Source organism: Chrysoperla carnea, chromosome 2, assembly GCF_905475395.1.
Source record: "Chrysoperla carnea chromosome 2, inChrCarn1.1, whole genome shotgun sequence".
In the NCBI taxonomy this organism is placed as follows: domain Eukaryota; kingdom Metazoa; phylum Arthropoda; class Insecta; order Neuroptera; family Chrysopidae; genus Chrysoperla; species Chrysoperla carnea.
The window spans coordinates 19,862,637-19,885,389 of NC_058338.1; the positions used below are offsets into that span (position 1 = coordinate 19,862,637).

At 27.8% G+C, this 22,753-nt stretch overlaps 3 protein-coding genes across 7 annotated transcripts in view; 1 reads left to right on the forward strand and 2 right to left on the reverse strand.

Annotated features, from left to right (window-relative positions):
* Positions 1-1,337: 1,337 nt before the first annotated feature.
* On the forward strand, positions 1,338-2,417 carry LOC123292223 (60S ribosomal protein L36). 2 transcript variants are annotated; one of them, XM_044872790.1, is made up of 3 exons: positions 1,338-1,467; positions 1,649-1,778; positions 2,133-2,416. In XM_044872790.1, exons 2-3 carry the CDS (start codon positions 1,650-1,652, stop codon positions 2,355-2,357), a joined length of 354 nt encoding a protein of 117 aa, XP_044728725.1. In that variant the 5' UTR covers positions 1,338-1,467; position 1,649; the 3' UTR covers positions 2,358-2,416. The 2 variants fall into 2 exon arrangements, with proteins under 2 accessions (XP_044728725.1, XP_044728726.1); XM_044872791.1 differs by lacking the exon at positions 1,338-1,467 and adding an exon at positions 1,559-1,582 and having other exon boundaries at positions 2,133-2,417.
* A 1,330-nt stretch (positions 2,418-3,747) lies between these two features.
* LOC123293299 (GPI-anchor transamidase-like) lies at positions 3,748-6,536 on the reverse strand. The gene is made up of 6 exons (XM_044874072.1): positions 6,467-6,536; positions 5,303-5,563; positions 5,025-5,233; positions 4,750-4,867; positions 4,571-4,681; positions 3,748-4,031 (listed from the first exon to the last, which is right to left on the reverse strand). The coding sequence occupies exons 1-6, from the start codon at positions 6,530-6,532 to the stop codon at positions 3,771-3,773; spliced, it is 1,026 nt and encodes a 341-aa protein (XP_044730007.1). The 5' UTR covers positions 6,533-6,536; the 3' UTR covers positions 3,748-3,770.
* A 13,900-nt stretch (positions 6,537-20,436) lies between these two features.
* Positions 20,437-22,753, reverse strand: part of LOC123293219 (small conductance calcium-activated potassium channel protein 2) — a 219,322-nt gene continuing 217,005 nt past the window's right edge. For 2 of the 4 annotated variants that reach the window (XM_044873964.1, XM_044873962.1), the window contains 7 exons: positions 22,368-22,503; positions 21,940-22,050; positions 21,547-21,674; positions 21,411-21,480; positions 21,192-21,344; positions 20,707-20,784; positions 20,437-20,630 (listed from right to left, as the gene is read on the reverse strand). In XM_044873964.1, the coding sequence (XP_044729899.1) occupies positions 20,463-20,630; positions 20,707-20,784; positions 21,192-21,344; positions 21,411-21,480; positions 21,547-21,674; positions 21,940-22,050; positions 22,368-22,503 (844 nt within the window). In that variant the 3' untranslated portion in view covers positions 20,437-20,462. The remainder of the gene's footprint in view (positions 20,631-20,706; positions 20,785-21,191; positions 21,345-21,410; positions 21,481-21,546; positions 21,675-21,939; positions 22,051-22,367; positions 22,504-22,753) is intronic. The other 2 variants (XM_044873965.1, XM_044873963.1) reach the window with 1 other exon arrangement.

Here is a 22,753-nt window from a genome sequence, read left to right on the forward strand (position 1 = left end):
ATCGTTTTTAATTAAAAATTTCTCAATAATACTAGAAACACTGGAAAATTAAAACTTTGTAATCACCAAAATTGGAGGAAATAAAATTTACTACAATTTACTACACGACCTTTTTTCCCCGTTGAGTTTAATAATTACAAAGAAATTTACGTTTAGAACTCTAAAATTTCGAAATTATTGAATTGTTTTTCACAAGTTAAATATATTCGAAAAAAATTTAAATAATGTATTCTAGAACTATGAAACAAATTTCTTTATAAATATTAATATCTCTTCTGTTCTGATGGTAAAATGGTAGTAAATCTTATTTCTTGGAACTTTGCTTATTATAATTTCAGTGTCTGTAATACTAGGTAACAATTAATGAAGACGTAATTCGTATTTCACTACTTTTGGGACACTGTATATATCCACTTCAAAATAAATGCACCAAAATCTTGATTACTTTAGTTTGTTAGAATTTTAATACAGTTAGAGGGCCATTAAAAAGTTACATTTGGGGTTGCGTTTGTCAGAGACGCAATTTTAATTTTTAGATATCAAGGGATGTGGGGTTGGTGTAAAATTCAATCCAAGTTTCTGGAGTTGTAGCTCTTGTCCCTCGGCCGCAATCTTGAGAAAGTCGGCAAATGGTTTATCTGACAAACTATACGCCTCACAAAAATATTAGAACAATTTTCCTGCAAATAAAATTCTCTAGAACTTTGAGTAGCATTTGGTCGTGGAATCTAAAACACAAAGTTATAAGCGAGAAACGATCAAAAATGAGAACAAACTGTTGGTCGTTATATGTTGAAGTTATAACTTTTTTCTGACCATTTTACAAAAAAATATAGGGGTTTTTAAGGAATAATTTTCATTATAAAACGCTGAAAAAGAAAAACTCGCTGTGAAACGAAAAGAAAATGAGAATTTACCGCATTTTCACTGGATCTATTGCTTTTAAAGTAGTCAATCTTTTAAATCTAAAGATTTAGGATTAATGTTATCGAAAATACAAAACGTTTGTTTTAAAAAAAAACCTTTCGATCGAAACATTTTTCAGAAACTCCATAAATTTGTCATAACAATTGAAGTTGATTAAATTGTAAGCATGTATACACAAAGTATTCAAATTATTTACTCTTTTGATTTTTCATAGAACAGTTTATGGATTTAAACAACTGAGACTCTTTGTCGAATTATTTGGGAAACCGTAAACCAGGATAAGTTATTCGTTTCAAATTAAGCATTTTTTTAGATATTATTCAGTAAAAAGAAAGCAATAATTTGTTTTTAATTAAGAAATTACAAAAAAGGGAATTTATTATCATTATCTAATAAAATAAAATAATCCCGCTTTAATTTTTGAATTCAGTGTTACCAATATGTAGTGTTTAAATTGTGTACATCATACACACAGCGTACCAACGTAAAATATTTCTTAATGGTAGTTTTTCTTTCAGCATTTATCAACACTTAAAAAAGGTACGCAAAAAAGTTATTTAAACTTATCTTTGTAATCAATTAATATTTTTTTATAAAAATTAAATTACAATAATTACTCAGTGGAATACAATTTCAATTGTGTATATATTTTGGTGTAATTATAAATTAAAAACTGAAACATTAGAATTAACCCAACTTTAATATTTTGTGAAATTTTCAGCATGGCTCCACGGTACGAACTTGCCGTTGGTTTAAACCGCGGACACAAAACGAGCAAACTTCGTGTGGCTAAGACAAAAGGTGATAAAGTTGATAAAACTTTAAAGATCCGTCCTGCTAGGTTGAAGGGGGTAAGTTTATGTTTTATATTTTATAAGATTTGTAGTGTAGTATTGAAGGATCCCTTCTGAAAAAATTATGATTTTCGTGGATGCATTATTCGAATGTTTTTTTTTTCGAATTAAACCGTTCTTAGTATTAGCTGAGTTTTTTCCTCATTCGAACAAATCTAAATATTTGACAAGTGTTTGTTATTTTTGAGATTCGATTATTTACCGCTAGATTTAAGTTTTCCAATATCTCTTCATTCTTTCTTTATTTTGATAAAATTCTGTCGCCGGATCGCGTCATCACGAAAATCGTAATAATTTTGATTTACTAGAAACTTGATTTGACTAATAGTTGGGTGTTATTTTATTTTATAGATCCAGACCAAACATACAAAATTCTGTCGTGATTTAATCCGTGAAGTAGTTGGACATGCACCATATGAAAAGCGTGCTATGGAATTGTTAAAAGTGTCAAAAGACAAAAGAGCACTTAAATTCCTTAAGAGACGTTTAGGCACACACATCCGTGCTAAGAGGAAGCGAGAAGAATTATCAAACATCCTTACACAAATGCGTAAAGCTCAAGCACACGCTAAATAATTTAATCTGACTTTATTATATTATTAATTAAATGTGTAAAAATGATTTCGTAATAAAATTTTGAAATCCACCAATTGTGTTGTTTTTTTTTTAAGATGTATTCGCTATGTGGTAAATTGTCGTATTTCGTGACGAGTAAAAGGGCTAAATTAATTAAAAATAGATGCCTCTAAAACGTGTTCGGCTTCTATTAAATATGGTTTGTTGGCTAAGATAGAAAGAGGAACAGTTACTTAAATTTTGACTTAAAAATGTGGCTAAAAACCAGATTAATGTATTTGTTACGTTGGCCAATAATGAATCTCGGCGCATTTAGAACTTGAAGCTCATCTTTTAGTTTTCAAAATTTAAAGATAATTTTTTAAATTTTAAGCCTATTTGAATCATTTATTCATTACAGGCATGAAAAACTAATTTATTTTATATTCAAATTTTCCCCGAATTTGTTTTAAGAGCCGTTTTATAAAAGTCGCTGTACCGATTGAACAAAAACACTAAATTTTCGAGAGAAAATTTTATGAAAAGTGTACAAAACTCCAAATGCTATTTGTATACAATAGCTCCAAAGACGAAAAATTGTATTCCAGTTGGTTATTTTATTTGAACTTTCGAAGATTTCTCAGCAGAAATTGAAAAATGTTTTCTCAATTCGAAGTTATTTAATTCTTAGAAATGTAAAAATTTGTTTCGATTATAACAAACAGAAATCGAAACTTCTATTCAAAACATTATGTTACTGAGGTAAAAGTACATAAAAACTAAGATAGGATTAGGATCTGTTATTTATTGGATTGGAAACACAGATTATAGTTTATTATTTAAAACAGATCTGCAACTCCCTGTAAAATTTTTACTATTTTCGTTCTCTGAAGGTGCCTTTCTCCAGGTGGCTCTACACGTTATATTCGTGTAGGGCCATCTATTACTTTTGATTATAATTTATCCATTTCAATGGTTGTTGGGGAAACAATATTTTATATATTTTTAAATAAATAAACAATACGTCTTTCAAAATTCGTTAAATTTCTTTGTGTGTATTCTCAATTGATTGTCTTTATTAATATTTTGTGGATTATTTGTATAGTGGCATTATTAAAGTATTTTGGCCGTTTTCATTATGCCCCTGTTCATTTACTAATTAGTGTAATTTAGTCGTTTTAAGTGTGTTTATATTATTTTCCGATTTTTTTATGGTATGTTCTGAGTTTATTTTAGCGCTTAGGTCTTGTTAATCGTTTTGGACAACATTTCATGTACAGTAGAGTTGCCTATCTATTTATGTAATAAATTATAATCTGTGATAAAAACTAGGGAAGGATTAGGATCTGTTATTTATTGGAATGGAAAGCTATGTTCCTCAATACTAAATACATGAAAAAAAACACAACTGTATTTATAAAAAAAAAGTTTATTTTAGGGATTAAATACATAACTTGGAAATTGTTCGACATATTTATATTTTACGTTATCGTTTTCAGTTTTTTCATTTTTCGAATTATTTTCTCGAATGTTTGTTTCAAATGTAATATTTAAATACGAAGTATCTAACATTTCCACATAATGATTATTCGATCCAAAAAAATCGGTTACCAATACAGTGTTTGGATCACGTTGAAATAGATCTGTTCGTGTGCCCACCGTTGAAATGCACAAATGTTTCGGACACACTTTGAACTAAAACCAAACGCATTATATAAAACTACAAAAGTTTTCTGTATTACTATTTTCAAAAAATTTATTCTTCAAGGGTGAAAGTTTATATGAAATTCTGTAATTTTGGTGGTGAAAAGAGGATGATAGTTTGTATGAAAATTCGTAATTTTTGAACCTATAAGTTACAATGCAGAGTTTCTGAGATATCGCAATTTTTGGATCGATTTTAGCCCGTATCTCAAAAACTATTCGTCCAGTCGTCAAATGAACTCGATTTTTGTACTTTTTGGGTCAACATTACCTTATATACTGAGTTTTATCGAAATTGGAAAAAAAATTTTTTTTTCGATTTTTTTGAAATTTTTTAAGGGGTACCCCTTTGATAAAATCGAGAAAATCGTAAAAAAAAATTTTGATTTGGAATTTGATGAAACTCTGAGAAATCCATAAAATATTGCTATTTTAGCAGGTTATACCTATTTTAACCATTGATTTATTTTCTTGATCGGTGAGACCTGCATACATTGACAGAATATTTCATAAAAATTTACTACACTTACCAATTCACTCATAGTCTTGGAACTGGATAAATTAATTTTTTCCAAAAAATCAAATGCGTGATATGTAAAACGATCCATAACATAAACTCCAATATCTGAGTTCACATGATGCTGTGGGAAAACAATTTAGAAGTTCGGTTACTGTTGAACTGTTTTTGGATTTTTTTGTAAAAACTTACAGAAAGTGAATCTTCGCCATCTAAACTACTTGAAGCGCATAAAATATTTGGCGAATAAAATCGTTCATACATTGTTGCCGCTTGGCATGTGTCAATCATAAAAAATATTTCATTGTATCTGAAATTCCAATTGTATTCTTAAATTTATGACATCGAAACGAATTTAAAATACCTTTTTTCGTTTAGGCTTCAACGCTATTTGTATGTAGCAAACACAACCAATGTTAAATAAAATCGTGAAAAATATGGTGTTAAACACCATTATGTATACCTGCCTTCGTTTCTGCCACATTTGCTCCAAAGCATTAGCTAACTCTTGGTTAGTCATTTCATCATAATGACGAAATTTAAAAAAGCCACTGCCCCCATGACCTGTCACATACAATAATATATTACTACCCTCATCAGTCAATAATTGTTTGGATCGAGGTGTTCCAGGTGGTAATCGGCCCGTTAATAAGCGTATAAAATTTTCTACAGTGACCTGTAAAACATTGGTAGTAAATAATAAATATAATTCTTAATTAAGTATTCAACTGATAAAATAGCATACATCATATCCACGATAATCCACTTCGACATCATCCCCATAAACATTCTGATTTTTTTTGGCATATACCGTAGCCGGACGAGAATTTCGTGGATTACATGCCATTTCATCTGCTATCATTAAAATTATTTGACTATCCGGTATACCCAATCGTTTAACTGTTTGGTAAATTGCTAAAACATTTGATGAATGCCGATAATTATGCCAAAATGCGGATGAATCCACAAGTACTGCCCAATTATTTGTGTGATTTGATTTTGATATCTGAAACAATTTCCATTATTTTTTAATAAAAGTTGTAATAATTTTGAGTGTAGACCAAAGTAAGGAAAAACTTAAAAATGCGAATATTTGTCACAAAAAAATATTCTTAGCAACTTTTTCAGATAATTTTTTGTAACGCGAAGCAAAATATTAAGAATCGACCCTATTTTTCAATTTGTAGTACCTAATTAAGCTGAGTTTAAAGTTCAGATTTCGGTTAAGTATCTTAAAAAATGTGATCCATCAACCTGTAGGATATGGGGCTGACTTGATCTTACATGCGATACATTCAATCTTCATGAGCTTACCCAATAATCTTAAACATAATCAGGCATTATTATAAAAAAAAAAAAGATTAGCTCGAAATTTCAAAGCCCTAGTTTAATTTGGGCTAGTCGATATTTTAATTGCAAAATTTATATTATTTTAATTGCATTTATAGCTGGGAGGAGAGCAGGCAGACAATAAGGCAAATTGAACGAAAGCTTGACGAAATTAAGGTTGTGCGACCACTGCATTAATTGTAATCTATTTATTAAACAAACAGTAGAAACGAAATTTTTCATTAAAAATCACAAATGCTCTAGATTTAAAAGAGATTTAAATGTAAATATCAAAGTTTTCTGATCTACTAATACAAATTATCAAAAATTATTATTTTATTAAACAAAACAAATTCATATTTTGATTTATTTCACTTTGTTCTAAGGACATCTTTCGAATTCTGGATAATTCACTTTGCTCAGTCATTATATAGATACTCGTACATGAGCATTTTTTTCAGTTTATATAGGCAAAGACAGATAAGTATATTTGATATTTATGCCGATAGTGGTCGTATAACCTTAATCATATTTTCTTATAGAATAATAAATACGAAATAATTGAAATAAAATCATTTACGTTTCCTTCGCTGTTTATGACAACAATTAATTCAAAAAATACAACAATCCACTTAAAATACAACATTTCTAATTTTTTTCGAATTTTAAAGTGATTTATGGATATTTCAATTAAATTGAAATATTTTACACATTGATAGGTGTGACAAGGGATTTTTTGTTATAGATAAACAATTTTAAATCAATATTTATTTAATTTAATCAGTTTTTTTCAAGTATCGATGTACAGGATGATCTTAAAGGTCTTTACAACGATATACGCTGGCTTTGGTCAAACAATTATCTTATAATTGGTACAAAATAACTCCATTTGGCCTCTATAAAGCCATTAACTTGCAAAGTCGAAATATTTTTTAGACTTTGTATTATTTGAAGAGTGCGTAGGTACATTGACTCTCGAAGCTGAGAGCTTTTATATTATTACTTAATTAAGATTAAGAATGCATCTTTACCGAAAAGTTTAACTCTATGCAACTATGCAATAAATAAATAAAAATTTTAGCTGAAGTAATTGTGCATACTCGTTATAATAATACTAGCAGATACCCACCCGCTTTGCTGGGCAATTTCTCCTTTAGACTATCACTTTATAGCCCTCACTTATCCACCCTTTTGTTCACAACTTTATGGATTTTAATTTTTATGGATCTAACTTTTTTGAAAATGAAGTTTTGCCCATGATACTCGCTGACATTGTAACTTTCTATTGGTCCAATCATTAAATTAACCTGATTTTTATACTTTTTGGATCAAAATGACCTCATCCACCAAGTTTCTTCAAATTCAAAAATTAAATTTTTTTGAGTTTTTCTCGATTTTTTCTAAGGGGTACCCCTTAAAAAAATTACAAAAACTCGAGAAAATTTTTTTATCTCCAATTTTGATAAAACTCAGTATATAAGTTAATTTTGACCCAAAAATTGGGTGCATTTGATGACTGGCCGGATGGTTTTTGAGATACGGACTAAAATCGATCCAAATATTGCGATAGCTCAGAAACTCTGCATCCAATCATTAAATTAATCTGGTTTTTATACTTTTTGGATCAAAATTACCTCATCCATCGAGTTTTGACGTATATTAATTGAAGTAATTGATATAGCAAATGCTTAGGGCGCTGAATTGAAATTTAATCTACAGTTTCGACAGCAAATTTTTAAAAATTATTTTGAAGTTTAATCAAAATATCCTCCGAGTCTGACCCCGATTAGCATTCATTTTATTAATTTTGTGCAAATGGGAGTAAAAGATAATAAAATTATTTATATCATTTTATTTATCTTATCATGATTAATTTTCTAGTAGCTTATCCTTATTCTATAAATAAAGGAAAATTACGTACATTTCTGTAAGGAGAAATAAGTGAACATTTAATAACAATGAAATTTATTTAACTGTTAAAACTCTATAATTTTTGGAATAACTGATACATTACAGGTTTTTGTCATAATATAATAAAGTACAATCATATTTTTTTTGTAAAATATGCAGCAAACTTCTAAAATTTAACAATTTTGGACCTCTGAATAAGTGTTTTTATTTATTAATTTTAGTATTTAGTTGTAAGTATTTATAATAATAATATTATAGTTTATATTCTATCACCGTTTAAAAATGTTTTTTTGTTGTATCATACAATTTTAGTGGGTGGCACTAGAAGTGGTTCACATTTGAAAAATTATATCATAAGATTCCGCTTTAGATTTTTGTCTGGGGGTTGTACAAAAATAAAAGAATGTATACGTTGCTGGTCGAAAACTGTTTTTTTAGAAGAGAAGGGAGTGAAGACATCTAGGTTGAGTGCATCGTAACTCGAGAATCATTCAATGTAGACAGCTGAAATTTTTCTCAAGTCATTTCTAATCCATCAAAGGCACAAAATTCCTATCTTATAAATGTAGATTAATAATAAAGAATGTGGAATTTGCTTTCTATAATCTCTTAAATAATCAAGGAAATTTGTGAAAAGTTTTCTTTTTTTCACTGAAAAAGTGAAACAGTTTTTCGTGGAATCATATCACTCATATCAGTTTTTGGGGTATTCATATCATATCACGTTTTTCGGGGAATCAGATCACTTTTTAACAATACTAGCTGTTAACATACATTTCTTTTAACCTTGTAGAGGCTCTCCTCTTTTAATAAGAAAGTGACCAATTTTCTTGGCAAAATTTTGCAAGGATTATATATAAATAAATCTCATTGGATATAATGACTTACTTCTTTCGCATATCCTGGCAAAATACTTTTTAAGTCTTTCTTGATTTATAATGTTTTAGAGCTCAAACCCAACATTTCATATCATTAATTTACATTCAATTCTGGAAAACAGGAATTTTTAACTATTTTAGCTAAAATTTTTCGACTTTGTTATTATTTTGCGGGAAATTTGTCGCTTTAAAAAAAAAATAGTTGGTATAATGATTAAAGTCAGTATATTGAACTATAAAACCAATTTGAAAACAATTAATCACAAATTTTCCTTACACCTACGGCTAAAAGCACGCAGTTTTTCGACCGCAACATGCATTTTTTTGTATTCTTCTATATTCCCTAGACATGGATCTAAGATGAGAATTCTTACGACATAATTTTTAAAATGTGACTTCCAGTAGCGCTTTTTCTATTTACGAATTTTTTTTTTATTGTATTAAAAACAAAAAATATTTTGTTATAAATTATAATACATTTATAAGTTTCGGTGTTCGGTGGGATAATTTTGTTAAAGTATTTACAAAACGGGATGATGGTAAGTATCAAATTTTTTCTAATGTATTATAAAAACGATGTATTAAAATATTTATATTGTTTCAAAATAGCTTTATATATCCGTTTTTATAAAAAAATTATTATTATGTTTCTTTTTTTTTTTTTTTTTAAATAGTTTTTCTTAAAGTTTTTCATTTTGGTAGTGGTAACAATGAACGTATAAAAGCATAATTATACGATACTTTTTCTTTTCGCGAGTGTCGTGAATAACGGATGTGTGTTATTTCTAATGACGTGTATTTACAACATTGATTTTTTCCTTTTTCTTTTCTTTGTTCTCAAGCGGTTTTATTAATTTTGTTGGCCCATAGCCCATTGTTTTATTTCACGGTTTTTTGAATGTTTTAAGCCACTTACAATTTACTGTAGGATCAACGAAAACTGAGCTTTATCTTATACACCGCCCCCACCCACAGAAATTTTGTTTGAAAGAAATAAAAAGTGAAGCATTGCTTTCTGCTTCCCATCGCTTCCACTATTTTGCCACGAAAAGATTTTCACTACTGCGACCCAAGCACACTGTAATTGAACTCCCTTCAATGATAGGCTAGGGATTATTTTCCACCATAACCTTGAGTCAAGGAAGTGGAAGGTAGTAAACAAGAATTGACGAGTATACGTACAAGATACTCGTCGAGTATAATTTACTTTTATATTTACAACTTGGTTATTACACTTTTTCGCTCTTGGATCATGATTGATTATGATTAATCACTGCTCATCCTTCTCAGATTATAGATGAGTACTGATTGAAATATTAAAATTTTAGAGATTAGCAAAGTAAGTTTAGGGAAACCTCTTCTTTCTGATTAAGCTTAAGAATTTAGAGATTATCTTAAAATAATCGATAAGTAATGGTAATGCTTTAGTACGAGCAGATCAATTGAACCATGTTGTTCAAAGTATTATGAAATTTCTCTCAAAGCTGCTATAACTATTTCTCAAAGTTCCGTAGATAACGCAAACCACGGGTTGGTATTCTCATAATAGTTACAAGAGAGTTCGTGTGAGATATTCTTAAAGCATTTTAAGTCTTGGTCTTACAGAGTTGAGTCATGGTCTTGATCCTAATTCATACTGATAGAGTCTTGGTATTGGTCTGGTCGCAGTGGTATACTAGCAAAGATATTGCTACTATTATTTTATCTATGTATACTAGTATGCCAGTTACGTTCCAACAGACACTTTTCGTTGCTTAAAATTTGATCTAGAGAAGTTTAGCTTCTATAATTTCCTCATCCACTAGTTTTGAAGTTTATAAGCCAACAAAGTTTAATAATGACCACACAAAAATATTACAGAAAGTAGTGCAAACATGAACAAATAATGTTCTAAACAAACAACATTGCTTACATAATATTGATCTAAATGTAAAACTGTACACAAAAAGGCATAGTCTAATTATGCTTTAAAAGTAATTTATGGCAGCCAAAGTTTGACACGTTTTTTTAGATGATATTTAAAATAGGTTTAGGTAATCATATCAAACCAACGCTTACAGATTGGTACCTAAATTTTAATTGAACTATAATTTAAAACTAAATACATATGGTATTTTTCTACGGCAATAAATTAGTGTATTAATATTAAAATTTAATTCATAATTATTATAAAATAACGTAAATGTATATATATTTGTTTTTCAAAATGTGAATTATTGACAAAATTTTAGATTATACAAATATTTTTTTAGTGCTTTTAATAGTTCACTTAGTTGGATCTGGACTCTATTATATTAAATAAATAACTCCATGATGGCATTAATTGTAAAATATCTACGATAGATTAATTATACAAAACAAAAAGTTTTTATTAAAGTATTTGATGTATTCACAACAGTTAAACCATTTTCGGTAGACCATTTGTTTGTAAAAACACGTTGACATATTTTATTGGATGTTATCGAAGTTATTATATAAAAAGATACTCGCACAAATTATATGTAATCTGCATTTCGGTCAAACTTTTTCAAATTTTGGAGAATGATAGTTTAAGTCATCTGAATAAAAGTTCCTATGGCGATTAGTCATGAAAATGACACGACTAGTTATCGCTAAATTAAAATTGGAAAATGTACTCATTTATATTTAAAAAAAATTATTGTACCGTAATTGAATTGTCAAAAATCATATACGTATTGATCTTTGCAATTCCTATTATTCTTCTTTGAATTTCGTAACATATTCTTCAAAAAAACAAGAATTAAAAAACAACACCCTCACATTAAAAAACACACGTATGCATGTAGTTATACATATCTGTATATGTATTTGCCTATACACACATAGGTATATACTATACAAATAAGTACCTTTTCCAACTTTAATTTAGCTATGACATGAAATTCTGTCATTTTCATGACTTGTGACCATTAGAACTATTTTTTAGAATGACTTTGCCTTATAGTCAAATTTTGGATCAAGCGTCAATTTACGGATTAAAATGAGATTAAGCCACCATTCAAAACTTATCTGATTCCGTAACAAAACTTAACTTAAAATAAATTTGGTTGAGTTATTTCTTCAAGAAAATATTGAATATCTATCAAAAGCACTTTTAAATAATATTTGTTAAATACCTTAGTTTCAAGATAAAGGCATAGTTGTGTTTAGTAAATTTTAGTGTACTCCACTAACTCCTGTCGCTGCCGAATTACGAATTATCTTGTATGCGGCATCATTGCATATAGACAGTTATGGAAGTCAAAATTTGATAGTAAGAGCTACACCATTTTCCACTTCTAGTTCTCATATAGATACATACAAGACCAAAATCCATAAGATACCTACCATAACCATAATATGGCATAAATAGTGGTATTTATATGCCTTCTAAATATTTACTAAATGTCATCTTTGCCTTTATGGAAACTTACATTAAAAAATTAGGAAAATTAATATTTGTATCAGATCAGTTTGTATAAAAAATTTGGAAAATTCATTGTATATGATTTAGGTCCGGCGTATTAAGTTTGCTTATTTTAATGTAGGCTTCAATTACTTTTAAAATGTAAAATGACTCAAAATAAATTAAAAAAAAAAGATTTTCATTCAATTAATGAAAATGATGATAATCATATCGATTTTAATATCTTTTACACGGAGAAAAATTTATTGTTGTATGTTCAACAGTAAAAGTTTCAATTCCTAACCACTACTCATTGAAGCAGACGAAATCTTGGAATCTCAAAATAATTATGAAAATTGAACTTCCTCTGAAAAGATATTGAATTTATTATTTGTAATTTTAATATACAGGTATTCCGTGACTAGATGGGCATAGCTTAAGAGCGTATTCTTTGGACAATTTTAAGTCGAAAGTACCTTTTATACTTTTGTACAAAACCTAATAGTTAAGGATTTATGGACAATATCGAATTTAACCACTAAAGTAAAGACATTGCTGACTAAATTAGTTTACGACCATGTTAAGAATCTTCATTGGAAACTTCTTGCTATAGAGAAACTTTTGCATTAGTTTTGGAAAAAGTATTAGGCACTTTCGACATAAAACCCTCCAAAAAATAAGATCTTAAGCTATATTCATCGAGTCACGGATCCCCTGTATTTAATAGTTTCAATCTTTCGTTATGTATTAAAAAAAATACAATTTATTTACTATCGGAGCTGTTCTCGGGGACTTCCAAAGTTTGCCTCTTTTATGTATAGATTGACGCGACTATCTGGTGCTCTTTTAAGTATTCTTGGTCAATATTGGTATTGTCATTAATAAAGTTAATAATTCTCCGTGTAGATACGATAAATCTTTATGATTTTCCTAGAAAGATGATGCATGAAATAATATTTTTTTTATTTGTAAAACTTTTCATAAAATAAAAGACTAAGGAAATTTCTAAACAATTTCACTGTTCTTCTATTTGTAAGTAATTTAATTTAATTGAAAATTGAGCATTGAATATTTAATGTCTTTCAATATAATCATATTTGAGAATTCACATAATATTTTATTTGAGTTATGTAAATTATTTTTTAAATGCTTAAAAGTAAATTTTTGCACTAAATTTTGATTTTTCTTCATCATATTATACATAGTGTAATGACATAATTTATCTACGTTGACAGAGGATATTAAAAACTACAAGAAATTAATAGGTAATCAATTAAATTGGTGCCATGACCACACTTTCTTTTTTTTTTATCCCTATCAATGTAGCAATTACACTCCGTATATTATTAGAATAGAGAACTTGCATTAATTTGTTTTGCCAAAAATTCATATATAAATGAAATAATAATTCATCTAAAGTATATTTAAGTAATTTTTTTTTTTTTTTTTAATTAATAATTCCATTTTGTTATTAATTATTAATAAAAAAGAGTTATATTTTTTAATTAAAAGAAACGGTAGTGACGTATTTACAACCGTGGAGGCTGTGAACATTTACATTTTTCAGTTTGTTTCTATGGAAAGTTACGTTTAATTAGACAAACCATTTAGTATTCTGCATATTATTTTATGATAACTCCGTGCGATGGCGTTGTCAAACGATGTGTTGACGTCACTTCCGTTTGAATTTATAGTTTAGAAGAACCATTTTCAACTGTAAAACTACATAAAAAATCTATTAAAAGTTCTTAGTAATTTTTAGTAAATTTTCGAAAAAAAAAAAAATTAAAAAACATGCAACTTCTCTATTTTAGTACAAAATATGCAATAGTACAAAATTAATTTTTGGAATATTAATTTTTATAAATAAATTATATACTTGTTCCAATTGTTTAGGAGTTTAATAAAAGTTCTAGGATTTATTTTAAATCGTTATGTACAATGTGAAACAAGTTTTATTAAATTAAAGTTCTTTCCTAGTTAATTAGTTAAAGGGCACTTTTTTACTGCGATACATTTGTATAAATATACATTACAAACATACTTTAAATTTTTATTTAATTAAATGTATGTATTTACAAAATATATTTAATTTCAAATACTTAAATCAATCGCTAAGTAATTATGTATGACAAATTAAAAAAATTCTCCAACACCGAAATCGGTTAAATACAATCATATTAACGATTTTTTTAAAGTATTTAAAATTAAATTTTCTTTACAATCAGATATTTAATATGTATATTACAAAGTACTTCATTATATTCAACTGTGTATCAAATATCTTGGAAATAGTTTCTGACGATATATTATTGATAAAAATATCGAATTTCTAATTTCGAAAAAAAAAACATATTAATCACTTTTTATATAAACGTGTTAGTAAGATTCAATAAACTATGTTTTTAATGAAATCCTATTGGATATAATCTAAAAATAAGTGTGTTAATTTTACACATTTTAAGTAATTCGGTTTATAGTTCAGTCGACAGGTTTGAAAATGGTCGAATGCTGACGAAACTTTGGTATACTGTTCAGGAATCTTCCATTAAACCGTCAGTTCTCGCGTTATGAGCATTTTGCTCACGATCGATTTAAATGATAAAAAACTTTTATTTTTCAAATGGTACATGTGGTTGAATTTTTTTCTATTTTCATACATTATTTTTATTTTTCAATTATGAATTTTTAATATTTTTTCAACTTATCTACAGTTAATTCTGCATTTTTGGCATTTTTTTAAGGGAATTTTGAAAAATGACCTTTTTTTTGAATCGCCACATCGCGGTACCAAATTGATACACAAACATGTTTGAATAGCCAAAAAAAGTTTGAATAATCAAGGGAAAAAAGTAATTGTGGAAATACCAGAGGAAGATTGAAAATTTTGCATAAATCTCCCCCTTCCTTTCTTCGCACAGGGCCCAAAACTTGAGAAAATGTTAATTAACCATCCCCGGACTACATCCCAAAGTATCAATGATTTTTTTCTATCTAAAACTACCTGCCGATTGTATTATTACTATATTTTTTACTTTTATATTTGTAGTAAATTTTTTATTTGTTTATATGTAGAAAAATATTACACGCTATATTAAAAAGGTGTATAATTTTCCGACACTTCAAATGTGTAAAAATGGCATACCTTTTTAAAGTATATCCCGTTACGAAATACATGAAGTTTAGAGCATATCTAGAACTAAAAATGCATCAAATACCCGATTACAATAGATCCGCATTCATTGGATATGATTATAACACGTTTTTTATGCAACCTTTAATTTTATCGATATTCGATACACGATTAAATACAAAAATTAATGCATTTACTAATTTTAAAAATGAATAAATATATATTTTGCAAGCCTATTTTATTCTTAATATGAACTTTGCGCTTTCTATGTTTCTATAAAATAAATAAAATTTATAAAATAAAAACTTAATTATTTTTAATAGAAGGCATTTTAGATTAATTTTACAAATTCCGTTTTTTTTTTTTTGTTAAGCACAATGTCTATGATACATAATTGTATAAAAATGATTTTTAATATGCTATTTTTTTAAACTTCGAAAGTATAGATGATATTTCATTAGTATGAGTAGAAAAATATTTAATCGAGAAAAATGAAAGGAATTATTTCCATGCTACTGGAATAGTAAGTATTAGTATTAGTAAATAATAGATTTACAAGTGTTTACAAAATTTTAAAAACCTCCGGCAAATGCGATTTAATTCTTGTAAATCAATTTTTGGAAACCTTAAATATAAAATGTTCTCAATCAAGTCGATTCGAACGTTTAGAGGATACGATGCCACTGAGGAACACACAGACGCACAGATAAACACTTTAAACTTATAACCTTCCTTCTTAAATCAATATCAAAGTTCTGGTCAAGGACATCAGAAACGATACTTCATTTTTTGGGATTTTTTGAGAGCTATCATTTTTTGGGACTAATTTTTGGAAATATTTTAATTGAAATTGAAATTTGAGTTGAGTTTGTTTTTTTGAATTATTCTTTTGAATTACCTAATTATTTTACCATTTCACTTTTCGAAATGATCTTGCCAAGTTTATTGGACCATTCATTTTCATAGTAAGTATTTATATGTTAAAATTATAGGGATTTTAATGCTGTGAATGACTCTACATAGGAATAGAAAGGAATAGAAAATAGAACCATATATGTTAGCTCGCATAGATATAGAATATTTAACGGAATTGTTGTTTACAATGTTGTATACAGTATACCATACATAAATGTATAAAATAGTTAATGTTATAATGGTTGTCGTGTTCCAATTTGCCAAATCCCGATTTAGGTTTTCATAAATTCCCAAAGTGTTGTGAGCAAGTAAAAATGAAAAGTATAATGCTTATCAGATAAGTTTGGATATAAAATTTTTAAGTATTTCTGATAATTTTTCGCCATTTACTAATGAAATATCAAATAATTTTCACTAATTTTCCGTGTTTAATATACGAATTATTACTGCGCTTATAAATAGTAATTAAGTTTACTTTCTTTTTTTTTGAGTTTATAATGAATAATTATTAATTTAAAATTTGGCTTATGATGGTGAGCTTTCTACAAAAAATCAATTTATTTTTTAAATTAAAGGATCACAATCAAGTTCTTTGACGGTATATATATTTTATAGTTTGACTTTGTATATAATAAGTAATAATAACGTCTGTACAGATTATTTTTTTGAAAGTTGTATCGTTGCAAATTTAAATTTGTTAAGTGGCCTTGCAGTGAATAAAAGACAAAGATGGTAAGGGTTTTATTAAATAACATTTCAGATTTGCAGATTCAAAACATTTTATAAGGCTTCGTTAAGTAAACCAAGATTGACGTTCAACAAAATGAAAATTTCTTGATACAATTTATTCAAAGATAGGTACATTTTTTCTATAATTGTGTTCACAAAACCTTTTTTCCAAAACATACAACCAACATTACTTTACTCTGTTAAAAGTTATTGAATTTGAAAATAATACACATATACCAGGAATCGAATCCGGGTCTCTTGGATTCACGCAAAGTGTCTTTCCAACTTGACCAATCTTGATTTGATATTGACAAAGAATACAGAATACCTTAGGTATTCTGTATTCTTTATTAAGGTATTCTAAGGTATTCTGTATTCTTTGACCAAACTGAATGGGACTAATAGGAATTGGGAAGTTTGTCCATTAAAAACTGCAAACCTTACATAACATCTATAAAGGTAGTATGTATAATATTATTAGTTAGAATATTTTTTTACAATATGATGTAGAAAATTTCTGGTTGTGTTTTCTAATTAACAACTGAGAAAATGATTCAGAAAATTAATTTATTTTTGTTGTTATATATTTTATTTTTTGTAATTTACTTTATAAAATAATTCGGTTTCTTTTGTTCGTGTTGGTTTTTTAATAAACTTTAAAGATTTTCAATTGAGACTAACGTCTCTGATAAAATGAACTCGTTTATAAAGTCGTATTTAAAATTACGTTTTAATGAAATTATTTGCAATACTTTCTTTTAACATGCGTTCGAGCTAAGAACACTTGATACAGGACTAGAAATTATAACTTTAACCCTTATGTGAGTGGCAAAATAAAAACTTTATCAGAGTAATGAGGCATCCGAGTATCTGTATATAGTTATATTATGCAAACACGTAAATTTTGAAGTGAAGTTAAGGTATTCGGGTACCTCGCCACTATATTATGGAGATAAAAAAATTTTGAGCTTCTTCAAATTATTGTGAATGGGTTGACGGGGTCAAATCACACAAACAAAATATGATTTACAAAAAGTTAAGAGCTTTCAGGAAATCGCAGCTACTTAAAATGCGTAAAATATAAATAATGGATTGAAAATTTAAAAAGTACGCAGATGCCGCGACACTTACATAAGGGTTAAAACTATGATTCCTCGGGTACATATCAATACCAATAAACTTTCGGGTATACCATTTACGAACTTCAAGATACTTTTGAATGATATTACCCAAAAAAAGCCTAAAATTTCGAATAGGGAGGGGAATGTACTTGTGATACTGCAAGACAGACTTGATCAGAGTAAAATCGAAGCTATAAAAATATAATCTCTCTTTCAAGGCCCTCTATACGTATAATAGAAGCGTCTATTAAAGAGCACGAGGAGGAAGTAGGAAATACGATGACTCGCCTAATTTGTCATTGACAGATCTTGCTCTAAGAAAATTAACACATGGTCATTCTTTGACGACCTCTCGGAGTTAAAACCTATTGACATCAAATTTCCTTTGCTGTTCCTGAGAAGGTCCTAATTTTTCAAAAAGTACTGATTAATCACGGGGCAATCACTACTATATGTATCATAATGGACCTTATAGAAAAGTCGATATAGAGCCTAGCCTATAAAGCTATCTGATGTAAAATGATTAAAATACAAATTTTCCACCCACTCTTAAGTGTTTACGGCTTGACCATTTGAATAAATTTTTTGTTTATCACTAACTTAACATAAAAGAAAACAAAGAGACTTTTTTTTATGTATTATTAGCTCACTTATTACTTTGAGCAAATCTAAAAGTTCAACGCCATATGACTTTCAGGAGATTAACTTCTGTTGTCTTTCAACCATGTATTTAATTATAATAGACAACTTTTGTAAAATTGCTAAATACGACTTTAAAACCTTCATTTTGAGATTTTGTTTTAAAATAAAAAAACTACTTAAAAAAAATTTAAATAATAAATTCTAAATTAGGGACTGTGTTTTTATTTTGGAAATAAAACAATTTAAATAGGTATCTTTTCGTTGAAAAATTGTATACTCTGCTGTTTTTCGTAACGTTATTAAAACGATTTGTGAATAATCTTAAAAAAATTATTTTCTATAATACAAAAAAGACACAAAATAAAAAATTAAAAAATGAATGAAAATTTTTTTTTATTTATCCGTAAAAATAAAACAATAATTATAGAGTAAAGAAATAAAAAATAGCAGACTCTTTTTACTGTAAAACATTCATTTATAATATTTATCAAAAATATTTGAACATTTTTGGCGTAACACTTGCAACATACGTTTTTTGGGGCAGTATTTGTAATAAGAAATGATAAACTTAAGATTTTTTTTTCATTGAGCAAATATTCTTTAACATGTTGAATTAATTACCTACCTAACTAATCATGACAAAAGTTTAATATTAGGGAAATAATTTTACAATCTGCAAATTAAGATCACCGATCAATCACTGATTTATCACTAATTAAGATCATTAATCGAGCCTTGGGATATAATTACACATGAGTTGCGTTGTTTGTTGCGACTAAATTTCAGATTTATTTCGATCGATTTCCCGTCCATTTCAATAAGAAGTAAATGGGATTTTTTATTAGAATCGACAATATTTAGTTCATAAAAAATGGGAGCCACTCGTAGAAAGAATCGAATTATGGAATACTTGTAAATAGATAGACACAAATTCAGAGTAACTTGCCTTTACCTTGCAGAACCTGGAATTTAATGACGTTATAAGTGGTACATTTTGGCATTTAATTTTCTTCGATGATTTTTGTTGAATCTCTATAGTCCTTGGTTCAGATATTTTTGATATAATATACATAGAGTAATTTTGTAAATAAAAATAAAATAAAATGATTTATATTCTAAAATCGTAATTCGTAAATAAACATAAACAATTCCTTTTTTTAATAATTAATGAAATAATTAATAATTATTAATTAGATAGGAGCACTATTTTCCTTAAAAATTCTTTAAAAAATAGCCACCTATTCGAAAATAGTTTGTATAAAATTAATTTGACATTTTCTTTAGTTTTTTATTTATATATAAATTCTGGGAGGGAATTAATTCTAAAATTCATTAATAAAAATGATATTTATCTATATTTTAATTTTTTTTTTTCGAAACCAGCTCGATTCTATTCACGAAATATTTTTCAACGAATAGATAAAACATAAAATCTGACGTTCAAAATATTCGTGAGTCATTTTTGTTTACACCCGTGTAATGATAGGTATTTTTTTTGTTGTAAAAACTAATTTAAAGTTTACTGTTTTGTTGTTTTTTGAAAGTTTTTTAACAAAATAATTTGAAAATATTTTTTTATTTAAAAGAATGAACCTTGACTTTTTTAGAGTTTCTTTTATTTTTATTTTATCACTTTATTAAATATTTTTTAATAATTAGGTTTTGTGCTAAAATTTTTTATATTATTTTAATATATATTTAATTATTTAATTAATGAATATTAATTAGTTTTTATATCACTACATTTAGCACTCATAGATTTGCTTATACTTTTTTTTGTTTTGTTTTGATTAATAAATTGTAAAAATTGTTTGTCACTTTATTACCACTAAAATATACGTTTATGAACTTTGTGTTGTGCTTGGAGCTGAAACTACAGGTGGTGGTTTCACTGCTGATATAGGAGGCAATGGAGGCCACGGACATGTGGAAGGTACACTTCGAGCTTGTTGTAAGCCGGCAGCTGATTCTGGATGTAAGAAATTTCGACGTTGTTCGTATTTTTCATTCTGTATAAAACGAAAAATGTTTAATATTTCTTGGTAAATTCTAACTTATTGGGAGTTTCTCTAGTAAATGTCTTACTGGATTTTCTTGCAAGATGACCTGTATAGAGTCGGTCAAGCTTTGATGTGAGTTTGGGCTAACAAGATGTACGTTAGGCTTGAATTCAAATTCAAATATTTAATTAGCATGCAACAAATTATGATTATTCTGTTGCTATTCCGTTTCTCAAAGAGCATAAGTTCACAGAAGATAGACAAAAAAAATTGTATCGTTTAAATTAATAAATATTTTCGTCTCTCTTGTAAATGTATACTTTCTGAGATACGATGTTGCGTCACACTGGCGTCGAAACAGGACCGAAGGTAGAAGTGAAAGGGTCCCGGGTAAAACAAATTTGACAGCCCCATCAAAAAATCCCTCGTTATAATACTTAATATTGTGGAAATGCAAAGTAAAAATAATAATATTTTATCGATAAAAAAATTTTTGAAATTATTCCATGGAAGGCACTACCTTGGTTGCCCTATTGTAGTTTCGGCCCTGCTTCGAAATAGCATATTTACCTGCGCAGCAATCCTACTAGCTATGAGATCAGGCAACAATTCCAATTGTTCTTGTAAGGCCACCAATTTTTCATCAAACGTAACTAAACGATCTTCAAGAGCATCTTGTCTAGTGCTCATGTCTGATACGATCTCGTACACTGTATTTTGTGTCTGAAATAAAATTCAAAAAATACTTTATAAAATTTAAAACAAATTCAATCAGTTAAAGGAATTTACCTTCGCCATATCCGTCATTGTATTCGCATTATCCATAAGCTTTCGCTGATCCATTTTTGCTTTCCGTAAACTGAAAATTATTTAATAATTATATAAATTACATATTGACCATAGATTTGTTTTTGAAATAACTTACGCATAAATGGCAAGTAAAAATTTTCTTTGATGAGTTCGAACACGGCCTGGATTCACTCTTTTAACAAGTCGTGTGTGTTTGTATATTAACCACGTCTCTCTTAATACGTTCGCTGCTGAATTTTTTAGCTGTAAAATTAAAAATATTTTAAACCATCCCCACTAATATAGTAATAATAATAAACCTACTAATAAAAGTAATAACAATAATTACTAATAATAGGGAAAAAAATTAAATACCAGGAATCGAACCTTGAACCTTTCGACATAAATACTTTTAATATGCCAACAATAATTGTTGGTTTATATGCTAATATCATAATTTAAGCCTATCATAATTTAAGCCTTTTAATTAATTTGCACAAATATTGTCTGATTTTTTGTCTTTAATTACCCTTTTTGTGAGTTGTGTGTCCATCATAAAATTATGAACATGTTTTTCAGCACTAGTTAATTCTAATTTTCTAGAAACGACTGCTACTAGAAGCGCTGTACATCCTGCTCCCTTTAATAAAAAAAAAAAACTTTTTGAAAATGGAATAATGATTAGTAATTCTGTTATATATCAAGTTTTGAAATAGCTATGAAATATGTACGGTCCTTCTTGCGGTCATTTAATAACACGACCGGAGGAAACCTTTATAAAAACGTTTAAGATTCTTTTTGGAATGAAATAATTTTATGATAAAATAAATATCAAACTAATTCTAGAGAGTTTAATATATTTGAATACCAAGGATAAAAGGTTTCGCATTATTTGAAGGAGGTTACATATAAGCAAGTGTTTGTGAAAAATACCATTAAAAGAAAAATCAAATTTACCATAATTCCAGTACTAACAGCAATTCCACGTCCACAGTATGTATTAGGCACAATATCTCCAAAACCGACACTTAAAAATGTTATTGCAATTAACCACATTGCATTTAACAAATTTGCATGCTCGTCATCGTGAAACCTGAAGAATAAACGAGTAATTTTTGTATGATTCATGTTTGCTAAATTATTTACGTTATAAAATTATATAAGTTGTAATTAGTTAACACTTGTACAACCAATTTGGATTTGGAAATTGTTATTTTCAAAACCTTTGATCGTACGAGCACACAGGATTGTCAAAAGAAATATTTGATCAAGGAGGTCCTCCTGGATGTTTTCTACAAAATCTCGACAAGAAATACATGGCGTTTACCACAATGATGGTATGG

Coding starts and splice junctions, on each gene's coding strand:
- LOC123292223 (XM_044872790.1), top strand. CDS start 1,650: ATGGCTCCACGGTACGAACTTGCCGTTGGTTTAAACCGCGGACACAAA. Junction 1,779..2,132: donor GTCCTGCTAGGTTGAAGGGG/GTAAGTTTATGT, acceptor TTTATTTTATAG/ATCCAGACCAAACATACAAA.
- LOC123293299 (XM_044874072.1), bottom strand. CDS start 6,532: ATGTTGTATTTTAAGTGGATTGTTGTATTTTTTGAATTAATTGTTGTC. Junction 4,868..5,024: donor CAAATGTGGCAGAAACGAAG/GCAGGTATACAT, acceptor TTGGAATTTCAG/ATACAATGAAATATTTTTTA. Junction 4,032..4,570: donor CCAAGACTATGAGTGAATTG/GTAAGTGTAGTA, acceptor GTTTGGTTTTAG/TTCAAAGTGTGTCCGAAACA.